This window comes from Ananas comosus, linkage group 22 (genome assembly GCF_001540865.1).
Source record: "Ananas comosus cultivar F153 linkage group 22, ASM154086v1, whole genome shotgun sequence".
Taxonomy (NCBI): Eukaryota; Viridiplantae; Streptophyta; class Magnoliopsida; order Poales; family Bromeliaceae; genus Ananas; species Ananas comosus.
In genome coordinates, this window is record NC_033642.1 from 8,938,294 (window position 1) to 8,959,386 (window position 21,093).

Below are 21,093 nucleotides of genomic sequence, written 5' to 3' on the forward strand. Positions count from 1 at the left end.
ATATATCATGACAAATCAAATGATGGTGCTTTCTCTATCATCAATTAATGAGACTACTTTATACTCAATAATAGAGATGTTCAAATCTTATAATTTTTATATGTAATTTTTTAAAATTTAAAATTATTAATTATTAAAAATTATGTGATATGTGTAACATATTAATACACCGGGTGTAGGAATAATATATCATGCTGGGGTTGGCGCTTGATCCGTAGACCTCGTGAGACGGTGAGAGGAAGAATGAGTTTTTTTTTTTTTTCCTTCGAAAAGAGAAGATAAGTAATTAGTCCAAAAAAAAAAGGAAAAAAATTAAAAATAAATTTTCTAACTTCAATGGGTTTAGTTTTTTTTTAAAAAAATAAATCTTTTTAAATTTTGTAGAATTTTTTGATTTTTTTCATCCAAAACGAAAATTAAGAAAAAAATATTTTCAATAACATTTTTTATGTAATTATTTTTTTCAAAAAAAAAAACGTATGTATTTATCACGATTTATCAATAAACTAGATACCATCTTGAATTCAAAACTTAAGTACCGAAATGAAACGTAAGATGAAGCTTAGGGACTAGATTGCAAAATTAAGGACCAATAAAAGACCACCAAAGAGGTTCGGAATCGAACCGAACCGAAGAGAGAGAGAAAGAGAGAGAGAGAGAGAGAGAGCATCAGAGCGTCGAGACCCGCACGCGCGCGATCGCTCCTATTCAACCCCACCATATGCTCCAGATCCGCCTGAGCAAGGGCTCCTCGGCGGAGGGGGGCGCCACCGCCGCGGCGGCGGTGGCGCCGGCGAAGGCTGCGGCGCCGGCGACGGAGACGGTGACGGTGACGTGCCCCGACCACCTCGTCCTCGCCGACCTCCCCGTCGCGAAGAGCGTCGGCGCCGTCACCTCCTCCGCCGCCACCTCCGTCCGCTCCGTCGGCCGCCGCCACCGCCGCCAGGCCGGCGAGAAGGTCCACTTCTGCGTCCGCTGCGACTTACCCATCGCCATCTATGGCCGCCTCGTACGGATCCCCATCTCTCTCTCTCTCTCTCTCTCTCTCTCTCTCTCTCTCTCTAGAGCTAGAGCTAGGTTGGATGTAGTTGATGCTAGGGTTTTCGATCGATGTGTGTGATATTTTGTTGGATAGGTTTTAGATCAACGGTGAAATGAGATTGGAGTGTGGGGTTTAGGGTTTGGAATCGAGAAGTTGTCGGAGAAACAGGGATAGGAATGAATTTATGGAGTGTAGTTTTAGTGTAAGATTGGTATGATGGTTTAATAAAGATTGAGATTGATGGATGATGCATACCCAAGAGTTAGGGATTTTAAGGTATATGAGGGCCGGTTTGGCCTTGGTGTAGCGTAAAGTGTTGTTTGATTAAGTGTGTTCGAGTTGGGCTACTGAGAATCATAAAGAACCCCAGTAGATTCTTTCTGCTGCAGCATTAGAAGCAACAAATTTGAGCTTCCAATATCGAGACTTGCAATCTCATTTCTGCTTCAAGCTGCAGCGAAAGATTAGGATTTTTTCTGTTTCCTTAACAATTCTTTAGAGTCTGCTGTTGTTAGAAGAAAGAGCAAAAGCGAGGCCAAAAGGGTCCTTAGAATGGATGAACAAGAGTGTCGTCGTGCAATCTTATGCTGTTACATCTTAGAAACTGTTCTAATTGGTGTAGCCTCTCCTAGATCCTAGAATGACTAAATTATTGTCTAAGCCAAGAAGAAAAATTACTCGAAAATATCATGATAGATGATGATTGAGGCAATTTGAGCCACTTTCATCTTTCCAGTCCCAAAAAGGGTAGGGGTCGTATCTTTCAGAGGCTAAGCATGCACTGCATATTCCCCAGATGCATTCCTATCCCATTCTATTCATTTGTTATATTTTCTGTGATTACTGCAGACACCATGCGAACATGCATTCTGTTTAACATGTGCAAGGAGTGAAGCCAGTTGCTATCTGTAAGTTCTTTTTTATTCTCATGTTTCAATTCAACTTGAAAAACTTTTACTAGTTTGCCATTTGATATGCATACTCGACCATCCCTACCGATTTTGAGTTCGCATTATGATTTGTGTGCGAGGAAAATATCTCTTTTTCTATATCTTATTCTTAAGTTGTCTCGATTACTAATCCTTTCTACCTCAATGATTATTAGTATCCATTGTACTTTGATTTATCTCCGGCTTGCACATGAGAAAGTAGTGGAAATTTCGTTAGTTCGCATTTTGTTCATGCCTGTTATTAGTCATGTCGTCTGTGAGTCTTACATTGTCACATGGATGCCTTAAAAGGCACAGCGATATTTTTGTTTTTCCACTCTTGCAATTAAGTTGCCATTCTTTATAATCTGTGAAATAACAATGTTAACTGAGTTATTTTTTGTTATATACCTAAAAGTATATCCTACTTTTGCTTATATGGCATACAACATTGATGCTAATTTATTCATTAAAAATGTGCAATTGCTTTGACCACATGCATCTATATTGAGCAAAAAATCAGATACTATGTAGGAACAACTCAATTTGATTCTGCAGACAATTGTTCTTTACTTATACAACACCTCACGAACTATCATTGTTAACGTAGGCGTATCACACATGAAATTATAGAAGCATCCCTTTTACTTTGATGTTGACAAAAGGTCACCGTTGTCTACCTTAAATTGTTCCATGTCTATTGAGTGATATCGTCTATCGGATATCTTTGTGAGTCTCAACGTGATAACTTGCATCCGGATGACAAATATCAAATAAAGGATATAAATCGAATATCGTATTTGTTGGACTTTTCGCCATTAAATTGGGACTCATGTTCCTTCCCAAACTATTGGTTAGTCAACATCTTAAAGTAATCGGCAACTAGCAAGTTGTGAAAGATGTCTGTGCTAAATTACACTTTTTGTTGTGCCCAACTCACTTTCACAATCTTGTCCTATCTTTTGCAGATGCGATGAACGAATTCAGAAGATCCAGAGCGTCAAGATGATGGAGGGCATCTTCATATGTGCCGCCCCACACTGTCTCAAATCCTTTCTCAAGCGGTCGGAATTCGAGTCCCATATTCACGAAACCCATGCCGACCTCCAACCCAATGAAGAGAAGGATGCCGGCTATCCAATAAGCACGAAAGCCTCATCCACTGAATCACAAATGCGATCGTCGCAGCAAGAAATCTCGACCGCCCGTGCCCCTCCACGGCCAGGATTATCCCTCAATCTCAATTCCCCACACGAAGAGAAGACCCGCCAACCCCGGCCTCCACCGTTGTATAACAACCCATCTCAAGGTTCAGAGAAGCCTGATTTTCACTCTATGCAAGTTTCGGAGAAGCAATCCCTAGAAAAACCTTCCGGCAGTCAAATGCAACCTGTGGCGCCCGATTTCCTGACTTTGCAAATCCAGCCCCCTCTGCCGCCAAATTACGCAATGCCCCTGAATCCCAACCAGGCATTGATCTCTCCTCCGTTGTTAAATTATCCTCCGACTTTTCCCGCACAGGGATCTCAACCATATCCCGGTGTATCCGTACAGGGGGCGGTGCTAGGGTTCGCGCCTGCTCCGACAGGTGTAGCTGGGTTTGTGGGTTCATTGCCTTTGCCGTTGCAGATGCCGCTGCCTCCGCCGCCGCCGGTTCACCCTGCGAGTTCTCAACAGCTTAATGCTGCAAATTTCTCTAATTTCGGCAATGTGAATCAAGACGGCCACGGCTATGGATCGTAAAACCTTCAGTTCTTCCTGTTTGTGATGCTGTTTGTTCTTCGGCTCGTGGCCTCAAAATTCTCAAAATTGAGGCCCCGTCTCTATGTTTTGAAATCCTTTGTTGTTCTTCCTGTTTTTCTTTTTACTGTTGTTTTCTTTTCTTTTAAGAAGTATCAGTGCTACCTCTGCTGCTCATCCAGGTTACTTGTCTTCTTCTTTTTTTTTTCTTTTTTTTTTCTTTTTTTCTTTCTTCGTTGTGAACTCAAGTTCCATAATGCTCAATTTTGAGAGTATCAACAAGGATTTCAAATGTCAACAAGTTATAATCGAATTCGCCACCCCAATATTTGCTAGGATAACCATAAACTTTCAATGTTTTTACATTCTTATCTGCATCTGGTGCAAACGCCTGCATAGGCTATTAGTTTGTACTTCATACTTCGATTAATTCTGGGCTCTGCTTCGGATTTCGGGGAGATTTTTTTTTATGCAGTGAGAAACAAAGATAAAAATATATTGTATTTAATGTTATACGAAATTGTCACATTACTTATATTGTTTTAAGTTGGTTATAATATATTTTTTAGGAAAAATTTTAAAAATTCCTATGGTGGTTTCGTACTTTTTCATTTTAGTATCCTGTGGTTTAAAATATATCAAATGTTTCGCACTTTCTCACTATAGTATCCTGTGGTTTAAAGTGTATCAAGTTAGTGCTACGTGGTTTTATTTTTGTATCAAGTTAGTGCCCTGTGGTGTTATTTTTGTATCAAGTTAGTACTCTGTGATTTTATTTTTCTCTTAATAAATATATTAAACCACAGGGTACTAAAGTGAGAAAGTGTGAAACCACAGAGTACTAATTTGATACACTTTAAATCACAGGGTATTAAAGTGAGAAAATACAAAATCACATGATACTAACTTGATACACTTTAAACCACAGGGTACTAAAGTGAGAAAGAGTGAAATCAAAAGGGAGGTATTTGAAGTTTTTTCTATTTTTTTATATTCTTACTGAAAATGGAAAAAGTATATTTTTATATGCATTTACTCTTATTGAAACCTATTAATGTTAGATAGGCTACAATACCGAACAAATATTAGTGAGTAATGAACAAGTAATAAATTCTGGTGGCACTCCAATCTCTCATAGTCACAAAGTATAGAATATTTTAACTCACAAAAGTTTTGAGGAAGAATTGAGAAATAACTAAAAGTATAGGGACTAAAGTGCAATTATCCGTTCACGAAACCAAGGTCCCTTCGCTTCATCTCCACCCCTCCTCCCGCCGCCGCCGCTCGTCGTCGCCTCTATATATATATATATATATGTAAGTAGTGCATCGACCCACTCACAATCGAAGAGTAGGTTTTAGAGAGAGAGAGAGAGAGAGAGAGAGAGATGAGGGTGAAGCGGCAGAAGCGGCATCGCAAGGTGGTGCGCTTCTACTCGACGTGCTTCGGCTTCCGCGAGCCCTACAAGGTGCTCCTCGATGGCACCTTCGTCCACCACCTCCTCCTCCACGGCCTCGCCCCCGCCGACTCCTCCCTCTCCCACCTCCTCGGCTCCCGATCCCTCCTCTTCACCACCAGGTACCCCCCCTCCCCCTCCCCCTCTCCATCTCTTTCATCATCGTCGTCTTCGTCGTCATCATCTAATGCTTCTTCCGCTTCTTCGAAAGTAGGTGCGTTATCGGGGAGCTCAGAAGCCTCGGGGAGTCGCACGCCGCGGCGGTCGATGCCGCGAAGCAGCTCATCACCGCGAGGTTCGGCGGATTTGTTTGATTACTACCTATTTTTCGTGATTCTAGGGTTTTTTTTTTTTTTCTCTCTCTTTTGTTTTTGCCCTAATCGATGCAATGAGGGTTGGGGCTTGTGATTGTTCCAGGTGCGAGCACGAGAAGAGGGTGAGTGCCACCGCGTGCATAGAATCGGTGATCGGGGAGGAGAACTCCGAGCATTTTTTTGTTGCGACGCAGGATACCGATCTCCGGAAAAAGTTGCGCGAGGTTAGAAATTGTAGCTTAGATCGCTTTCTGTTTTTTTTTTTTTTCTAAATTAAGTGAGAGACACGAAGCTTTGCTAAATTAAGTGATTAGGATTACATATGAGGAAGTATGTGTGTTACCAGATCCAAATTATTGTGGATTAGACTGTGAAAGTAATCTTTATGTGCTTGCTTCTGCATTACAATTACAACTGCTGTTCTTCATTATTCTTTTCTAGTTTTTGTGATCCCTAATCCGTTCATGTGATTGATCTGGATGAAGATATATTATGCATTGTACAATATCTCTAGTTGTAGCTTGTAATTTATCTCAAAAGGTAATCGATATGTCATGATGACTAATCTCTATTAGGAGGAATGCAGGGAGTACATGCTTATATGTACATTAGTAAACATATCCTTTTGTAGGGATATGTTTAATGTGGTTATGCTGCATCCTTGGACCATATCTTAATAAACTTTAACTTCCAATTTCTTGATAAAGTGAATTAAGAAGTGCGTGAATTAGGACTAGGGTTAGCCCTTTAAGGGGCTTCACTATCTTTGTTGATTCATGATTTAGTTGATTATAGCCGTAAAGGTTTTTTTTGCTGATTTTGGAAGATTAATAATAACTAATCCTAAAGAGAGAATTCATCGTTGAATCTACTGTTTATGGGAACCGGGAAGTTCAACTAGCTTGACTCTCCTAATGTTGTGACCGGGGGAACCTTTCTAGTTTCCTCTATTTCTTTTCGAGAATGGAACCCCAGAAACTGATGGAATCAAAATAAGGAAGCAGAGTTGCTTCGCTAACTTTTTCTTGTAGGAAGAAGCTTTAGGAATATATTATTGTATAGGATTCATGAAATTTTGAAGGAGGATTTTCATACTTTTATCTTTTTACGTGACAGACCCTCTTTTGGTAAATAGGAAGGAGATGTATGATTCACAGTTGCTGATGACATGCTCTATAATGCATGATGTCGCCATTGCTTCATTTTATCGATCTTCTAAATTAGTGCTTGATTGATGTAGGTACCCAGTGTTCCCATCATATTTGGTCTTAGGAACTCTTTATTTATTGAGCAACCCTCTTCACAGCAGCGTGAATTTATTAAGTCAACTGAAGAGAAGCGCTTGCACATGAGCGAATCAGATTTCCAGAAGATACATAAGAGGGCTTTAATGGGAAAAACAGCAGAAGGTTCTGATGGAGATGTTGAAGAACAGGCTGCAAGAACTGTCAGCAATACTGCGAGAAGGATGCTTGGTGTGGCACAGAAGAGTAAATTCAAAAGGAAGAAAGCAAAGGTGTTGTCGACCTTCTCGATAGACTTCTTAACAACACAAACTTGAGATGTTTTTGGATATCCGCAACAAGTATCATTGTTTAAATAGATCCCAGTCACTAATAGATGTGGAATGATTCCTTCACAGCGTCCGAACCCACTTTCGTGTAAGAAGAAGAAACCAAAACCCGAGGTCTCACTTCCTAAAGTCCAGGTGAGGTTATTGTGAAGAATTTTTCTTATTATGCTATTTGATTTGCACATGGATTTCATCATTCATGGTAATGCTGAAACTAGATAAAGTCAACATCATTTTGTGTCCGTTATCATTGGAAACTGTACTTTTACGAAAACAAAGAGTTAAGATGTTAAATGCTTATTGTACAATACTGAAGAGATTAATGAGATTTGACATGAAATCAATCTCTATAGGAGTTAGAAATTTTGTTCGAACAAGACAAGATGTTCAAAAGTGGCCATTTCATGTAGTTAGTATCCTGTTTTCCTATTGATCTATATAATTTATTTGTACTTGTTTCAGCCATACCAAATTTGTATGTGGCTGGATCATTGATAAAACTGTTAATACCAACTGAACCAGCTGGTGAAGCAATTATTATGCGATAGACTGCTTCGCGATTTATGATTGATTTGGTTGTTTAAGAAGAGTGAGTAACGCGAGGCCATTTTCTTCGCACATAGCTCGGCACGTTTAGGCATCAGTGCCAGGTGTTGAATGCAAATTTGTAGAGACCTTCACGAGAGAATGTGGCGCTTTACTAAGCCTTTTATCAGCCAAACTCTTTTTTTAGCATATGTAGCAAACGACCATAATACGAAATTACATCAACCTATTAAATTTGCTATAATCATGGTTTCGTTATTTTTGTTGGAGCGGGAATTCCTCCGGCTCTTGTTCTTTAGCAGCTTTAACTTACAGAACTGTTCAATGCAGGAGGTTAAAGCCGAGGTCGCTACGAAGAGAAAAAGGATTAGGAAGCGCAACAGAGTTAGCAAGGATAGTAAACCTGGAGAGACCGAGACCTAGGAAGTAAAAGATGATGCGTAGCTGAGTAAGCTGGGAAGAATCTCCTGACCACTGGTATTTGTGCGCTATTCGATTTTGATATATCTTGTGCTAAAATGAGACATGAGATGTATGGTTTGAGGGGGCAAATTTCTCTATTTTCACAGATTCTTCCTAATATCAATTTGTTTTCGCTCCGCTTTTTTATTTTATGTTGCTCTATAGCCTATAGGGCATCCTTCCCTCTAAACACCTTTGTTCGGTGCCTTCTCCTTCTCTAATGGCGTTGTTTGGCCTTTCCTCTAGAAAGTGGTTTTAGGCTCAAAAGTAATTTTTTCTTTTTAATAGAGTATTTGGCTATGCTATTTTTAAAATCGACTTCTGATTCTAAGAATCAGTTTTTTAATTTTAAATGTCAAAAATCAGTGGGAGTTAAAACATTTTTTTAAAAATTTGCTTCTGATTTGAATTTTAAAATTAGAATTTGTATTCAAATTTTAAATTTAAATTTTAAGTCGTAAATTTTTAATTTTTAATGCTTAAATCTTTTAGATATTATATTTTAAGTTCTAAATCTCAAATTAAAAATATTAAATTTTACATTTGAAAATTTTAATTTTAAATATTAAATTCTAACATTCAAATTAAATTTTTAATTTTTAGTTATTAATTTCAAATTGAAAATATTAAATTTAAAATTTTTAAGTTTTAAATTCAGTATCAAATTTGAAATTTTGTTTCAGATTTAAAATTTAAAATTTTAAAGATTTATATTTATATTTATATTTATTATTCACAAATAGAAAAAAAAATATTTGTCAAACAATTTAATAAATCACTTCAGAAAAATGTTACAGTCACCAAAAGCTCTACGGCCTTTAGTAAAAAATCAAAATTCGAAATCAATTTTCCAAAAATCAGCTATGGAAAAAAGCGATGACTGCGCAAACACATAATTTAGATAAACGGCTCATCATCTGTATCGCCAGCTAATTTTCAAACTAACTAATTTAGCTCTGGTTCTCCAACAAAGTGTCGTTACCAAAATGAATCTTGAAAAAATAGAGAGTTTATTGGTTTATTGCCGTTTCCCACATGTTCAGGAAACGCCAAATTTTTGGTATGTTACAAGTTTAATGAATGTAATGCAAATTATCATAGTCTTAGCACCGAGGTTCGGTCATGTACATGAACCTATAATCTACCCTTTTTCCCCATGAAAACCTACAATATGGAGTGATCTGTATGGCTATGCACTTCGGACCTAACTTCAAAAAGTAAATTATGAGCAAAAAATAATAAGAAGAAGAATAAATCTGAATGGAATGCGGCATCTGACGTTGAGAACTCTTTAATATATGAATGTATGGTCAAGCAGGAGATTAACCGAATCCGTGGAAGCCGACGGAGCTGTATGAGTTTGCGAGTCTCGGCAGCTTGAGAACTGCAAGAATGCCGGCCGCGAGGGAGAAGATGGAAGCCAAGGCGAAGGCCGGGATGTTCCCCCCTCCAAAGAGAGCATCCCATGGACCGGCACCAATCGACACTACCATCTGCAACAACATTTACGAAAATTAAGTAATCAACAGTATCTAGCAGGGAATATATAATTCAACGTGAAAAAAAAAGAAAATCTGAGACACATAGGGATATATACGTAAGGAAATTAGTAAAGTTTCTGAGAGGCATACGCTAATTATTTGAATTTTAAAGGGACACGTGCTTAAGGGAACAAATATTTTCTTTTGAGCATAAGAAGAGTATAGACCTGAGGAACGACGATCGCGAGATTTAGAACCCCAGTGGCCAAACCTGCAAATAAGTAAAGTAATCCACCAAAATAAGGACCGACAAAATCCACGCAAGTAGAGGGAGAGATATAACAACAAGACAAACCTTGTCCGCCTCCCGTTCCGGCGGTCAACTCTGCAGTCACAGAGAATGGAACGCTGTAAGTGATCTGCAAAGATGAACACACAGAAGACAAGAATTAGGAACAAAGTTCCTTAAACAAAAAAAGAAAGGCAAATATATTTTGAGAATTAGATCCTTACGGCGAGAGGAAATCCAAGAAGTGAAAATACAACCAACGCCACGTTTTTGACCGCCTTGTTTGCCCCGACCACATGTTGAATGCCATTAGAGTAATTACTGATTGATACCCAACTTAATATAGTTGTTGCTGCCATGCAGATAAATACAATGAAGTTGCACGCCGCCCAGACTAATCTTGCACCAATAAACCGGCACATAGGGTCGATAAGGAACGAGCTGACACCAAGAACAGCCTAATCGAAAAAAGAAAAGAAAAAGAAAATTAGTTTATGCATCCAACAAAATACTCTGTGCAAGATTTAACCCCATGCAATGAACAGTGCTGAAAAAAATATATAGTATGGAACCAATATCTCTGATAAATAGGATTCATTAGTCTAACAAGAATAAAAGCCTTGTTATGATTGGATTACTCTTGAGATTGCATCAACGAATAATTTGATGAAAAAGGTATACATGAATTTCTTCCAGAACACAGTTCAAAGGTTGAGGTATCTTCATGGTTTTCTATGAAATCAACCTGCTTTATAAATATTATTATATTAGATAACTGGTTGGCATAATGTTCTCTGGACTAGCTAATTGTTGGAATCTATAATATGATGAATCCATCAATGTTCAGGTGTTTTTGATACTTGGAGATCAATAATGAAACTTCTTTTTGCCTTCACTAATGCGATTGTTGCTCATCTTGTATCACGTGACAAGTATGTAAAAAAAACCAAAAGAATTGGTTGCTGTATTATAGCACATAAATCATAAGTCCATGTAATTACTAGCGTTGTGGATAGCTATCATACCTAAGGAATATTAACCCAGTGGGACAAACAGAAAAAAAACACTAAATGCTCATGAGTTCTTACTGAATTCAATAGCAAACCAAATGCACCTTCTCTGACACCATTTTCATAGTACTGCCTTTCAGTTGAATCCCCATTTGGGTCCCCATGGTAGACTTCGCGTCCCATCCAGTCAGTGTCGAAAAGGAAAAAAGGAAACCACGATAACTGCACAAAAGCGTCGAGACTTAGAAGTTATATAAAAATTGTACTCTGATGGGAGCTATCACATGAGCAGACAAAAAAAGCCCCGACTTCACAGAGACTGTACCCAAGTAAGAGCCATGACTAGAAGTACTGCATGCATTCCAGGCGGTAAATGCCTTAGACTTGTCAATATATTAACCAAAACTGCTCCAGGTCCATCATTAAAATGTTCACTGTTGTCTCTGCTTATATTGGAGTTGATATCCTCAGAATAATCAAAATGAGAGTTACTTGACTCAATATTGCTTTCAGAATGTCGACCATTTGTTAGCTTCTCATAGTTTGAATGTGATGATTCATGTCTCTCTGTTCCTTGATTGTGAAGTAGAGGAGAGGAATCAGATAACTGCCGAGAGTGATTTGCTTCCAGTGGGACTTCTTTAGCAAAGTATAGTGTCACAAGCATGCAGGACAGGAGAAAAATCTGCACTAGAAGGATATTCTTTAAGCAGTGTAAAATGTTTAAAAACTCAAAAATAACCAAATCAGCAATGGTATCATCCATTTGTGGGTGTTTGACCTAACTTTTTGAATAACTTGAATAGTTTCCCTACTCCAAAAAGCAAAAGCTTCTAGAAATCAGCCATTTGGCTAAAAAAAATATTCGAGAGCTTTTGTTGTGGCAAGCAGCTAAGCTGAGCTTTTGGACTCGACAATAGAAGCTTTTGAGATTTTACTGCTGTTGCAGCTAGTTGTTGAGGATATTTAATAAAAAAACTCGACATTTTCATAGATACTCCAGCCAGGCCAAACAGGCTCTCAAGCCAATAAGTTATAATGGCAACAAGTGCTATAGGACATGAATTAAGGGAAGATCAGAGAAGACTTGGTGATTAGGCCAACAAAAAGTTTAAAATGAAATTTTTTTTAAATAAATGCTTCATGTTTTTGCTAGTTTATTCCATATAATAAAATTGAGGAGGACACAAAGAGGCTGAACTCTATTCATTCAACCAAAAAAAAAAGGGTATTGAAACAAAGGGAAAAAAGGCTTCACCGCTATTCTAGTTCTTCAGTATTCTTACCACATCAACCAGAAAGATTAGGCAAAAGAAATAATAGTTAACGGACATGCTAACGATCAGCATAAACAAAAACACAGAGACTTCTTAGTGTTAATGTGAAAACTCACCACAGCAATTAAGAAGGCCGCTTTCAAGTTTCCACAAGCTTCACAACAAGCTCGTGTTGTCAGAAAAGGAAACCACCTACGGCGTAACATGATATTAGACTATTATGTGGGAGAAACCAACACAAGCATACGGCAGAGAGTATGAAGTCGGAAAATATATTATCAGGGCCACTGCTAGAAATGCATTTATAAAGAATATAATCATCTTCCTACATGATACAGGAAATAGCCATGGGCCCAAAAATTGAAACGGCCAAAATGCACTCTATGATGTCACGGATAATAGGTAGAATGTAGACTGGAGAAAATTAAAACTACAATAGTAAAAGGTAGAAATTTTCGGTTCATTAAAAATTTAATGAACAGAAGAGAAAATATCAGAGAGACCTAGGTCCACTTATTCTCTTTTTGGTTATTTGTAGAGTTTCTAAACACCACTAACTTACATATTTTACTGCTACCACATGTAATCATTTTCTCACACCCGAAACTGGAGGTTGTTGAGGAGGTCAAATTCTCTAAATTTATAATACAAACTTGAAGGATATTAGCAAGCTACTTGTAAATATTCATAGATTGAATCCTGGTGATTTTCAGGTCAACATTTCTACTAGTTTAACATGGATTTAGCATTGACATAGTTATGGCACCTTTAACAACAGTGGAGATTTAACAACAAAGATTATAAACACCCACACACATAACATGGGCGAGAGAGAGAGAAAGAGAGAGAGCGAGATACCTGTGCCAATGTCCACTGGCACCAGATGAAAAGCCTAGGATGTTTCCAACAGCCATCCAAGAACAAAAAATAGCATTAGCGGAACTACACTGATCAGGACCTATCACATTCAAATTGCATGCCATTAGTTGAGAAATTAGAATTATTTATTGCAACGAATAACAAGTTATTAAAGAAAAATAGTTGCATTAAACTCAAAGCAAATAAAATTTACCTGAGAGATCAGCCAAAAGAGCACGGGCAGGACCCTACAATTGACAAAACCAAACCAGAAAAAAAAAAAAAAAATCAGATTGTGAATGTTAGCTTCAGCAAGTCAGGTTTTTATTTCAAGTAATATACTTGATTCAGATATACAAAGTTGGTATTAATGATGGAAGAGCTCATGGAAAAGTTTAAATAGTCTTACTTGCACCGTATTGTTAGCAAGATCCAACATCCAAAAGCCAATAATAAAAAAAACAGCAGCTCGATATCTTGTGCCCTTATAAGTACTGTAAAGATAAGTGTTTTTTAGATTTATAAAAAAAAACATAAAAATGTGCAGGTAATATCATCAAAAGAATTAAAATTTACCTGCAGTGCTCAGAGGTATCACCCAAAAGGTATCCTATGTCTGCAGAAAAGCCTATTAAAGTTACCTAGATGATAAAACAGATTGTACATAATAAGAGCAAGGAAACATAACAATTATATAAAATCCTGCCATAATTCATTAACACTCACAGCAACCGATATCATGAGACACCCAACAAAAATAAAAGGCCGCCTCCGTCCATACTTTGAAGTGCATTTATCACTCCAGATACCAACACATGGTTGCACCTGAAAAAAGATAGGGGGATGAGATAAAGGGGATAAGATATGTACCATTCTTATAGGGATGATTCAAGAAAGCCTTTAAAAGTGAAAATCCTTATAAGCTGAATGGCGAGTAATAGGAAAGAGGAAAAGTTCTTCCAAAGTCTTATTTAAAAGGTTCAAATAGATGCAGCAAAGACAACAAAAAACCCTAGTAATCAAGCAGAGTACTTCATTGGTCTAGAAGTGATACATACAACTGAACTACAGAAATCATCCAAATCTTTGAGTTGTAAATGCATGGTAGAAGGATATAAAGGAGTAGAGAACTAGCCTTTCAGTAATTGAAGCAAAACAGTAAAACAATATCTAGCTAATGCTTAAGTGGAGCAGTAAAATCTTACCACAAAGCCGGTAATTGGCCCACAAAGCCAGATGAATGAAGAAAAGGCATGCTGTATTCCAAGGGTCTGCACTAATAAGAATATTCATATGGTTAATACTGACCTCCCTGTACAAAAGTCGCATTCAATATGTATAAAAAGACAGGAGAAGAACCTAAATCTACATGAAAGATCTGAGAGAGAGAGAGAGAGAGAGAGAGAGAGAGAGACAAAAGTCATTCTACAGGCAACATTCATCAATATTATGAGGACTGGAAAGGCTTAAATATTTCTAATAAGCCATTGGCCAGTCAAACCACAAAAACTTTTCATATTAACAAGATATATTGAATGGCATCAATCAATTCTTTTTTTCATATCAGTCAACTAAATTCAATGAGCGTATTTGCAACTGTTTTTGAACTTGTTAACTTCTTAATATGAACCACATGAATATACATGCTTGTGTCCACTGAATATCAAAAAACTTTGGATGCCAATTATTATTGTCAATAGTAGAACCAATTACAGTTGTTGAATATAAATATTAAAAACATCGTTCTTTAACAACTTAAGCTATTGGAGAAAATCGGTTGTTTCATATAATTTAACATGACATCAGAGTAGGAGATTTTGAATTCAAATTTTATTTGACCCTAGCATTATTAATTTTTTTCTATTTAATTCAAGTCCACATCTTGGGCCTATCAAAATATCTCAAGTCCAGATATGATGGGGAGTATTGAATATAAAAATTAAAAACATCATTTTCTGGCAGCTTAAGCTATTGGAGTAAAACGGTTGTTTCGTATAATTTAACAATATTTTCAATCAGAGCTTGTTAACTATTCAATAGCTAGGATTAGTTTATAGCTACGTGCATTTCTTGTATTCTCCGTATCAACATTTACATCTACATTCTTCAGTATCAATTGCTCTCCAATTTCCAAATCAAGCCTGGAAGGACCTTTAAATAGTATATTCATTAGTTATCTTGATCAGTTTGACATCCTAAAGTGATATGAAACCAATACACATAGAAACAAGCAACGAGATCACAGTGTTTTATACTAAAAATATAGCATTAACTCATCTTAATTTTATGCCAAATAGAGCTATAAAAAGAAAATTAAGCTATACCTGTCATACTAGGTATAAAATAATCTTCCTACTATTCATTGACGAGCTCAACCTAACTACTATTCAATAGATCTGCTAGATATATCTACTTGCATTGTATGAAAATGAATATCCCATATATCACTGATACCAAAACTAGATCTCCCCATAATTGCATTGATCTTTTACCTAAAAATGCTCCAAATCTTACTAATCTTACCCTCTTTCACCCAGAAATATACAAAAAAACACTTGAGAAAAACACAATTCAATTGCTTCGAAAGGAAACTATTCAGATCTGAGCCAGAACCTGAATATACGGCGTCAGAAGCGAAAGCTGCAACGCCCAACCGAACTGTACCCCGGCCGCGACCGTGCAACTGAGAACCAGCGTCTTCACGCTGCTCCTCGGCTTCGCCATGGCGGGTGCGCTCCGCGACGAGGACGACGACGGAGACGACGAGGGCACGTGGACGGCCCGGGAGGGCGCCACTTCGGCTTCGCCGTTGGGCTCCCCGTCGAGGCGCACGAGCTCGAGCTCCGCCTCGTTGAGGTGCCGATACGGCACGCGGATCGAGGCGGTGGCGGCGGCGGAGGCGGCGGCGCCGTCCATCTCCTCGCCGGATCCGAGAGGAGGAGGAGATCGGTGGAGGTGGAGATGGAGATGGAGATCGCCGTGAGGGAACTCGGCTTCGTTGTGGATTTAGCGGTATAGAGAGATCGGGATCGAGAGAGAGAGAGAGAGAGAGAGAGAGAGAGAGAGTGGGGGTGAAGGAGAAGAGATTTATACGCGGAAGTGAATTTTGGTTTGTGGCTTTTTTGTGCGCTAGAGAAGAGATCGAGCGCGGGTTCGGAAGAAGGGGAGAGGGGCGCGTGCGCGTGCGGCGTCGGTCACGTGCCCGGCGTGGGTGTTGTGGTGGTGGGGGTGGCGTTGTTGAATGTTGACTAGTGTTTTTTTTTTTCCCTCTTTTTTTTTCGGTTTTCCTTTGCTTAGACCTGTCGAAGTGAGAGAATTATTCTACAAGGAGAATTTAATAATAATATACATGAATCAGGGTGGGGCCCAGGGGCTTCTTGTTTTTAGTTACGGAAATATTTTAGGATCCTACGACTCATTTCTTAGCCTACAAGTGTTCTTAGGTGTCGTAGTAGTTAGGTGTAAGGTGTCGTAACATGAAATTTTATGTTATCTATTTACACTTTGAAATATACAAGAACCTTAAAAAAATTTTTAAAAAAAGCCATTTACGTCTCATGAAGTTAAAGATATACGGACACATTGACTCACCAAACTAAATAGCCAATTGAGCTGTAAATTGACCTCCTCAATCAACATATATAGTGTTTGGAATTTCCGGTTCCAGTCCTTTTTGTGGACAATAATATTCCGTGATTTTAGGCTGATTATGAGAGCCTACCACCCAATTCGCCAAAAATACCCAAATATAAGAATAAAAAATTAAATTAAAAATGAGTACGAATTTTTATTTTGATAGTTGAACTTTAATTGGTTGTAATAATTAAAATCAAATTTAATCGGATGTCTCCACTGAACTAATTTTCTAACAAACGAATAATGAGACGGTAAATCGAATCACTTTGTTAGATATATAATATTCTACTTTTAACAAGCACAAAACAAATTAGGCACCAGCAATTACCCTGTAAGATATTTCCCAAGATTTAACCGCCAAAAATTTATAGTATTCCATGCATTAAAAGAAAAGAGAAAAATATTAAACTCTTATCTTAAAACTAGGCTTATAAACACCAGGACAATACAAAGTTTTCAGTTAGTTACTATAAAATGCATTCAAAAATGTTAACGATCAATTCTCAACACCATCTGCAAAATCCCTGATGCAATTAACTACTATTACCCCTCAATAATGAGAATGACGAAGAATAAGATGTTAAGCTGTGAAGCGGAAGGGAAGCATCTTGCTGTACCGCAACCTGTATAATCTGCTGATAAATCTGCAATGAAAACATAATTTTAATACAAAATTAACTGCATAAAACCAAGAGTGAATGACTACAAAAAAAAAAAAAAAAAAAAAAAAAAGGTTAATGAATGTACTCAGACCCTCGGCTATATAGGCCATTTTAAAAGTAAATCCCTCAGTTCCTTTTTTTTAAAATGACATCGCATCAACTTTTATCTGATTTGATTTGAGTTATTTCTGTAAGTTGAATTGAAGATCCCCTTCCATTAGATAAAAAGTAGGCACAATTGTTAGATTTAAGATAATTGCCATGAAATTTAAGGTAACGCGGACACTTATAGATCACAACGAGAATATATATTGATAAAAATATTTGAAGTTGGAAGATCCATTTTAAAATGGCCTATGTTGGGGTTTCTCCACACAAGTTTGTCATAAAAAAATCAATGTAGAAAAGCAGTGCATTTTTACCATAAAATAAGTCAAAATATAAAAGCAAAAAAAAGAAAAACTTCTAATTTTTTTACATTCATTATTTGGGTAAACTATATTTTAGGCCATCTTCTACAAAATTACCAAACAATAATGTCATTTAGAAACTGGTGGCAACAGCTTATAAGACCGCCGGGTGACAAACGCTCGGATAAATTAGTACAAATTTCCTTCACTGCTGTTCACATTCCATCATTAAACAAAATATATAGGGCTCTAATAACCTTACTTCTAGAACATGGAAGTAATAAAGTTTACAAATAAGATGGTTTTCTTTTAGAAAAAACAACTATCAGAATGAAAATTAAAAATCTTTCTGCAGAACAGTACAGAACAAAAGGAAAATACCTCTAGCTTGGTAATTTAGACTTTATACTCGTGGACATGCATCCACTTTGTAGACGACCACTTATTTCCTTTAATCACAGGGCATCCACCTGAAACAAACCAAGATTGTAAATTGTAAATGTATCTACAGACTGATTCTCGACTAGGTAAGGCAGCAATAACCAAGAACGGGGGATTCAAAGAGAATAAAATATTCTCTCTGCAAAATCATCTATTTAAACCATGAAATCTAGATTTCCATATATACCTCTGGAAAATGCAATTTCCAACAAAAACACCCTTACCTTAAGGTGGGGACTCATGTACTTCACGGGGGGACCGGTTTTACATTTGATGAGGATTTTAAAGGGGGGGCAATTTTGAAAGTAGAATGGCATCTATTTAAGATTTTAAGTTTTGAAAGGCATATAAAAAAAATTCAGATTTAGCAGGACTAGAAATGTAAACAAATAATTTAGCAGCAGTTTGTGTCTAAATGTTTCTAATATGTATGGAAGAATAGAAAAGTGCAATAAACCTAGATACTATGTTTATGGCCTTTTCAATCATAGAAAACCTAACCATGCAAACTTAACGGATCTAGAGAGGCATCTGGCTTCATGCTCCAGAAAAGTAACGCATCACCCATCTTCGGTTTCACCGCAACGCCTCTCTTGCCACATTCTGATAGTTCATCATACCATGGTAAGGAGCTGCTATTGCCTTTGGCATCAGGGAAAATAGTCTCACCACCTTCTTCAACATCTGACCTGCATATATTGATAACAAATAAAGCTCAGCATAGAAATCCTAAGGGAACTGATTCAATACAGCCTAATTTCAATATTTCATACAACTATACGAAGCTGAGTCGTCGCTGAATTGTAAGATTGGATGATACGTACAAATACATGAGAAGAGTTGCCATCCGCTGGCCTCCATTTTTAGTATTGAATTCATCAAGAAAGTAGTCAAAATGAGGTTCATATTTCTGCCCAACTTCATAATGTAAAACTTGGAGTCCCTCTCCATGCTCTATACAACATTGAATCAACAAAATGAAGTTAGAAACACAAAATTTTAGGGGCGTTTACAAAAAAATTCCGACCAAGACTAACTTTTTGCTAAATGTGAAAATGGGGGCTTTTATCTTTCCATAGTTTTTTTCTTAATGAAGGCATTGGAAACTAAACTTGCCGAACATCTAATAGAAAATTTACTACATAACATATCAAGCATTAAATTGTATGTCTCCACCACATACCGGCAGGAATAAATGTGTAGTCCGCAATCCTTTTCTCGATGGCTCGGATGATCCTGTCTCGTCCTCTTAGAAGAAACATGCCTGAGCTTGTGCGAACCCTAATACAAATAAATAGTTATACTGCTTATGATTATCCAATTTCTAAAAATGTTCTAAATAAAAGATACCCCAAATATGCACCTGCTGTCTTTGCTCTTGCCGGTAGTACTATCAACAACTGTTGACTTCACCATGTGAGGCGTTGCCAATTCAATAAGATACTCACATTCTTCTTTAGACTGATCAAAATAAACCAAAGATCATCAATTACAACTTATTAATCAACCAGCATGCTTAAAGCCAGATCACAACAAATAATAAATTCATTAAAACCAAGCGACTAATCAACACTCAACAGAGGAAAAGAGCGGATGCAAGTAAACTCTGGTTGGTTTTTAACAATCAGGTTATTTGAAAAAATGCTGCGCATATGCTCAGCTATCATAAAACTAAACCAAAAAAAAAAAAAAAATTGAAAATGCACCATCACAATGAATTGTTTTCCCATTTAACATATGTTACACATCCTGACGACATCTCTCAAAATTTTCACTTGTTTTATAATTTTATCCTCCATTCTATAGAGTAGAAACAAGAAGATAATCTTAAATGGGGTACTCCTAGATATGGTCTCTTAGATCTAAGAAAATGATTGATCTCTCAGTAAACTTAATATCCAGCTTGCGAGCTAGAGTACTTCTCTCATGATGTTTGGATGTATAGAAGAGAAAAGAAACAAAATAAGCTTTTAATAGTAGTTTTTCCCCCCTAGCTCTCCCTATCATTCCACTTCCAGAAAATAATATTACGATATCAATTTGGAGCTCGCTTTCACTACTTTCATCTGCGTTTCTCTTTCGTTCTTTATAAATTTTTATTATAAAAAGAAAATGATAATATTTTTTTTCCATGACAAATCTTTTCATTTCTCTCTTTACTTTTTTTTTTTTTTCTGCGTCATCAAAAACAAAGCATAAATAATAAGACAAACTTCAATTTGGAGCTACTTGATTGAAAAAAAAAAATGAAAAAGAAAAAGTAGGGGAAATAGAAATCGAAGAGACAAACCAGGAAATTATGGTAGATGAAAGCCCTCGGCTCCCACGAGATCACCTCTGTCCACTGTGGCCCTCTCTCCCCCAATCCATCCGTCCTAAAAATAAAAAAAAAAAGAATATATATCAAAAAAATGGAACGATCTAAGCAAATCTAGTATAGATAAAAGCGAATTCGCAAAATCGGGATCGGGATCGGGATCGGGATCGAGCATTACTCACGTGGTATCGGCGACGGATCTGTCGCGGCGATGGGAAGCGGGGGAGTCGACGGGGTTGCGAATGGGGAGGGAGAAGATGCCGAGGGCGAGGAGCATGAGGAGGAGCACCGACACCATGAGGAGCGCCGTGAGCGCCACCGCGTACGGCGACGATCTCCCCCTCGGGAACACCCTGGGGGGCCTTATCCCCCTCATCAACGGTCGCGACAACGACAACGACGCCATGGCCGCACCCTAGAGCCCACCTTTCTCTCTATATATCTCTCTCTACCAAGGGAGGGAGAAGAAGACGAGGACGAGGACGAGGACGAGGACGAGGACGACGAAGTCGGCGGGGAAGAGCATAAACAATGCAATGCGGGAAGGTTCGGCGACGACTTTGGCTAATTGCTGTTCCTCTTTTTTTTTTTCTTTTTTTCTAATAACTGCGGCGATCGCACCCGGTTTGGGGAGGAAACCAGGAAGCGGG

The 21,093-nt window shown here is 37.7% G+C and overlaps 4 protein-coding genes across 7 annotated transcripts; 2 read left to right on the top strand and 2 right to left on the bottom strand.

Annotated features, from left to right (window-relative positions):
- LOC109727152 (E3 ubiquitin-protein ligase Hakai) lies at positions 631-4,082 on the top strand. Of its 2 annotated transcripts, XM_020257063.1 has the most exons (4): positions 631-1,009; positions 1,892-1,950; positions 2,940-3,441; positions 3,526-4,082. In XM_020257063.1, exons 1-4 carry the CDS (start codon positions 722-724, stop codon positions 3,712-3,714), a joined length of 1,038 nt encoding a protein of 345 aa, XP_020112652.1. In that variant the 5' UTR covers positions 631-721; the 3' UTR covers positions 3,715-4,082. The 2 variants fall into 2 exon arrangements, with proteins under 2 accessions (XP_020112652.1, XP_020112651.1); XM_020257062.1 differs by having other exon boundaries at positions 2,940-4,082.
- On the top strand, positions 5,004-8,215 carry LOC109727154 (rRNA-processing protein UTP23 homolog). Of its 2 annotated transcripts, none has more exons than XM_020257068.1 (6): positions 5,004-5,289; positions 5,382-5,462; positions 5,585-5,705; positions 6,722-6,997; positions 7,124-7,189; positions 7,931-8,215. In XM_020257068.1, the coding sequence occupies exons 1-6, from the start codon at positions 5,099-5,101 to the stop codon at positions 8,021-8,023; spliced, it is 828 nt and encodes a 275-aa protein (XP_020112657.1). In that variant the 5' UTR covers positions 5,004-5,098; the 3' UTR covers positions 8,024-8,215. The 2 variants fall into 2 exon arrangements, with proteins under 2 accessions (XP_020112657.1, XP_020112656.1); XM_020257067.1 differs by having other exon boundaries at positions 5,007-5,289; positions 5,379-5,462.
- LOC109727628 (sucrose transport protein SUT4-like) lies at positions 9,036-16,205 on the bottom strand. Of its 2 annotated transcripts, none has more exons than XM_020257788.1 (14): positions 15,591-16,205; positions 14,183-14,248; positions 13,704-13,802; positions 13,554-13,618; positions 13,387-13,471; positions 13,192-13,225; positions 12,978-13,077; positions 12,236-12,311; positions 11,168-11,527; positions 10,921-11,064; positions 10,057-10,290; positions 9,899-9,962; positions 9,771-9,814; positions 9,036-9,555 (listed from the first exon to the last, which is right to left on the bottom strand). In XM_020257788.1, the coding sequence occupies exons 1-14, from the start codon at positions 15,891-15,893 to the stop codon at positions 9,385-9,387; spliced, it is 1,845 nt and encodes a 614-aa protein (XP_020113377.1). In that variant the 5' UTR covers positions 15,894-16,205; the 3' UTR covers positions 9,036-9,384. The 2 variants fall into 2 exon arrangements, with proteins under 2 accessions (XP_020113377.1, XP_020113378.1); XM_020257789.1 differs by having other exon boundaries at positions 13,554-13,593; positions 15,591-15,667.
- LOC109727630 (probable prolyl 4-hydroxylase 3) lies at positions 16,996-21,002 on the bottom strand. The gene is made up of 8 exons (XM_020257792.1): positions 20,626-21,002; positions 20,417-20,501; positions 19,490-19,587; positions 19,310-19,407; positions 18,951-19,080; positions 18,628-18,815; positions 18,067-18,155; positions 16,996-17,257 (listed from the first exon to the last, which is right to left on the bottom strand). Exons 1-7 carry the CDS (start codon positions 20,847-20,849, stop codon positions 18,082-18,084), a joined length of 897 nt encoding a protein of 298 aa, XP_020113381.1. The 5' UTR covers positions 20,850-21,002; the 3' UTR covers positions 16,996-17,257; positions 18,067-18,081.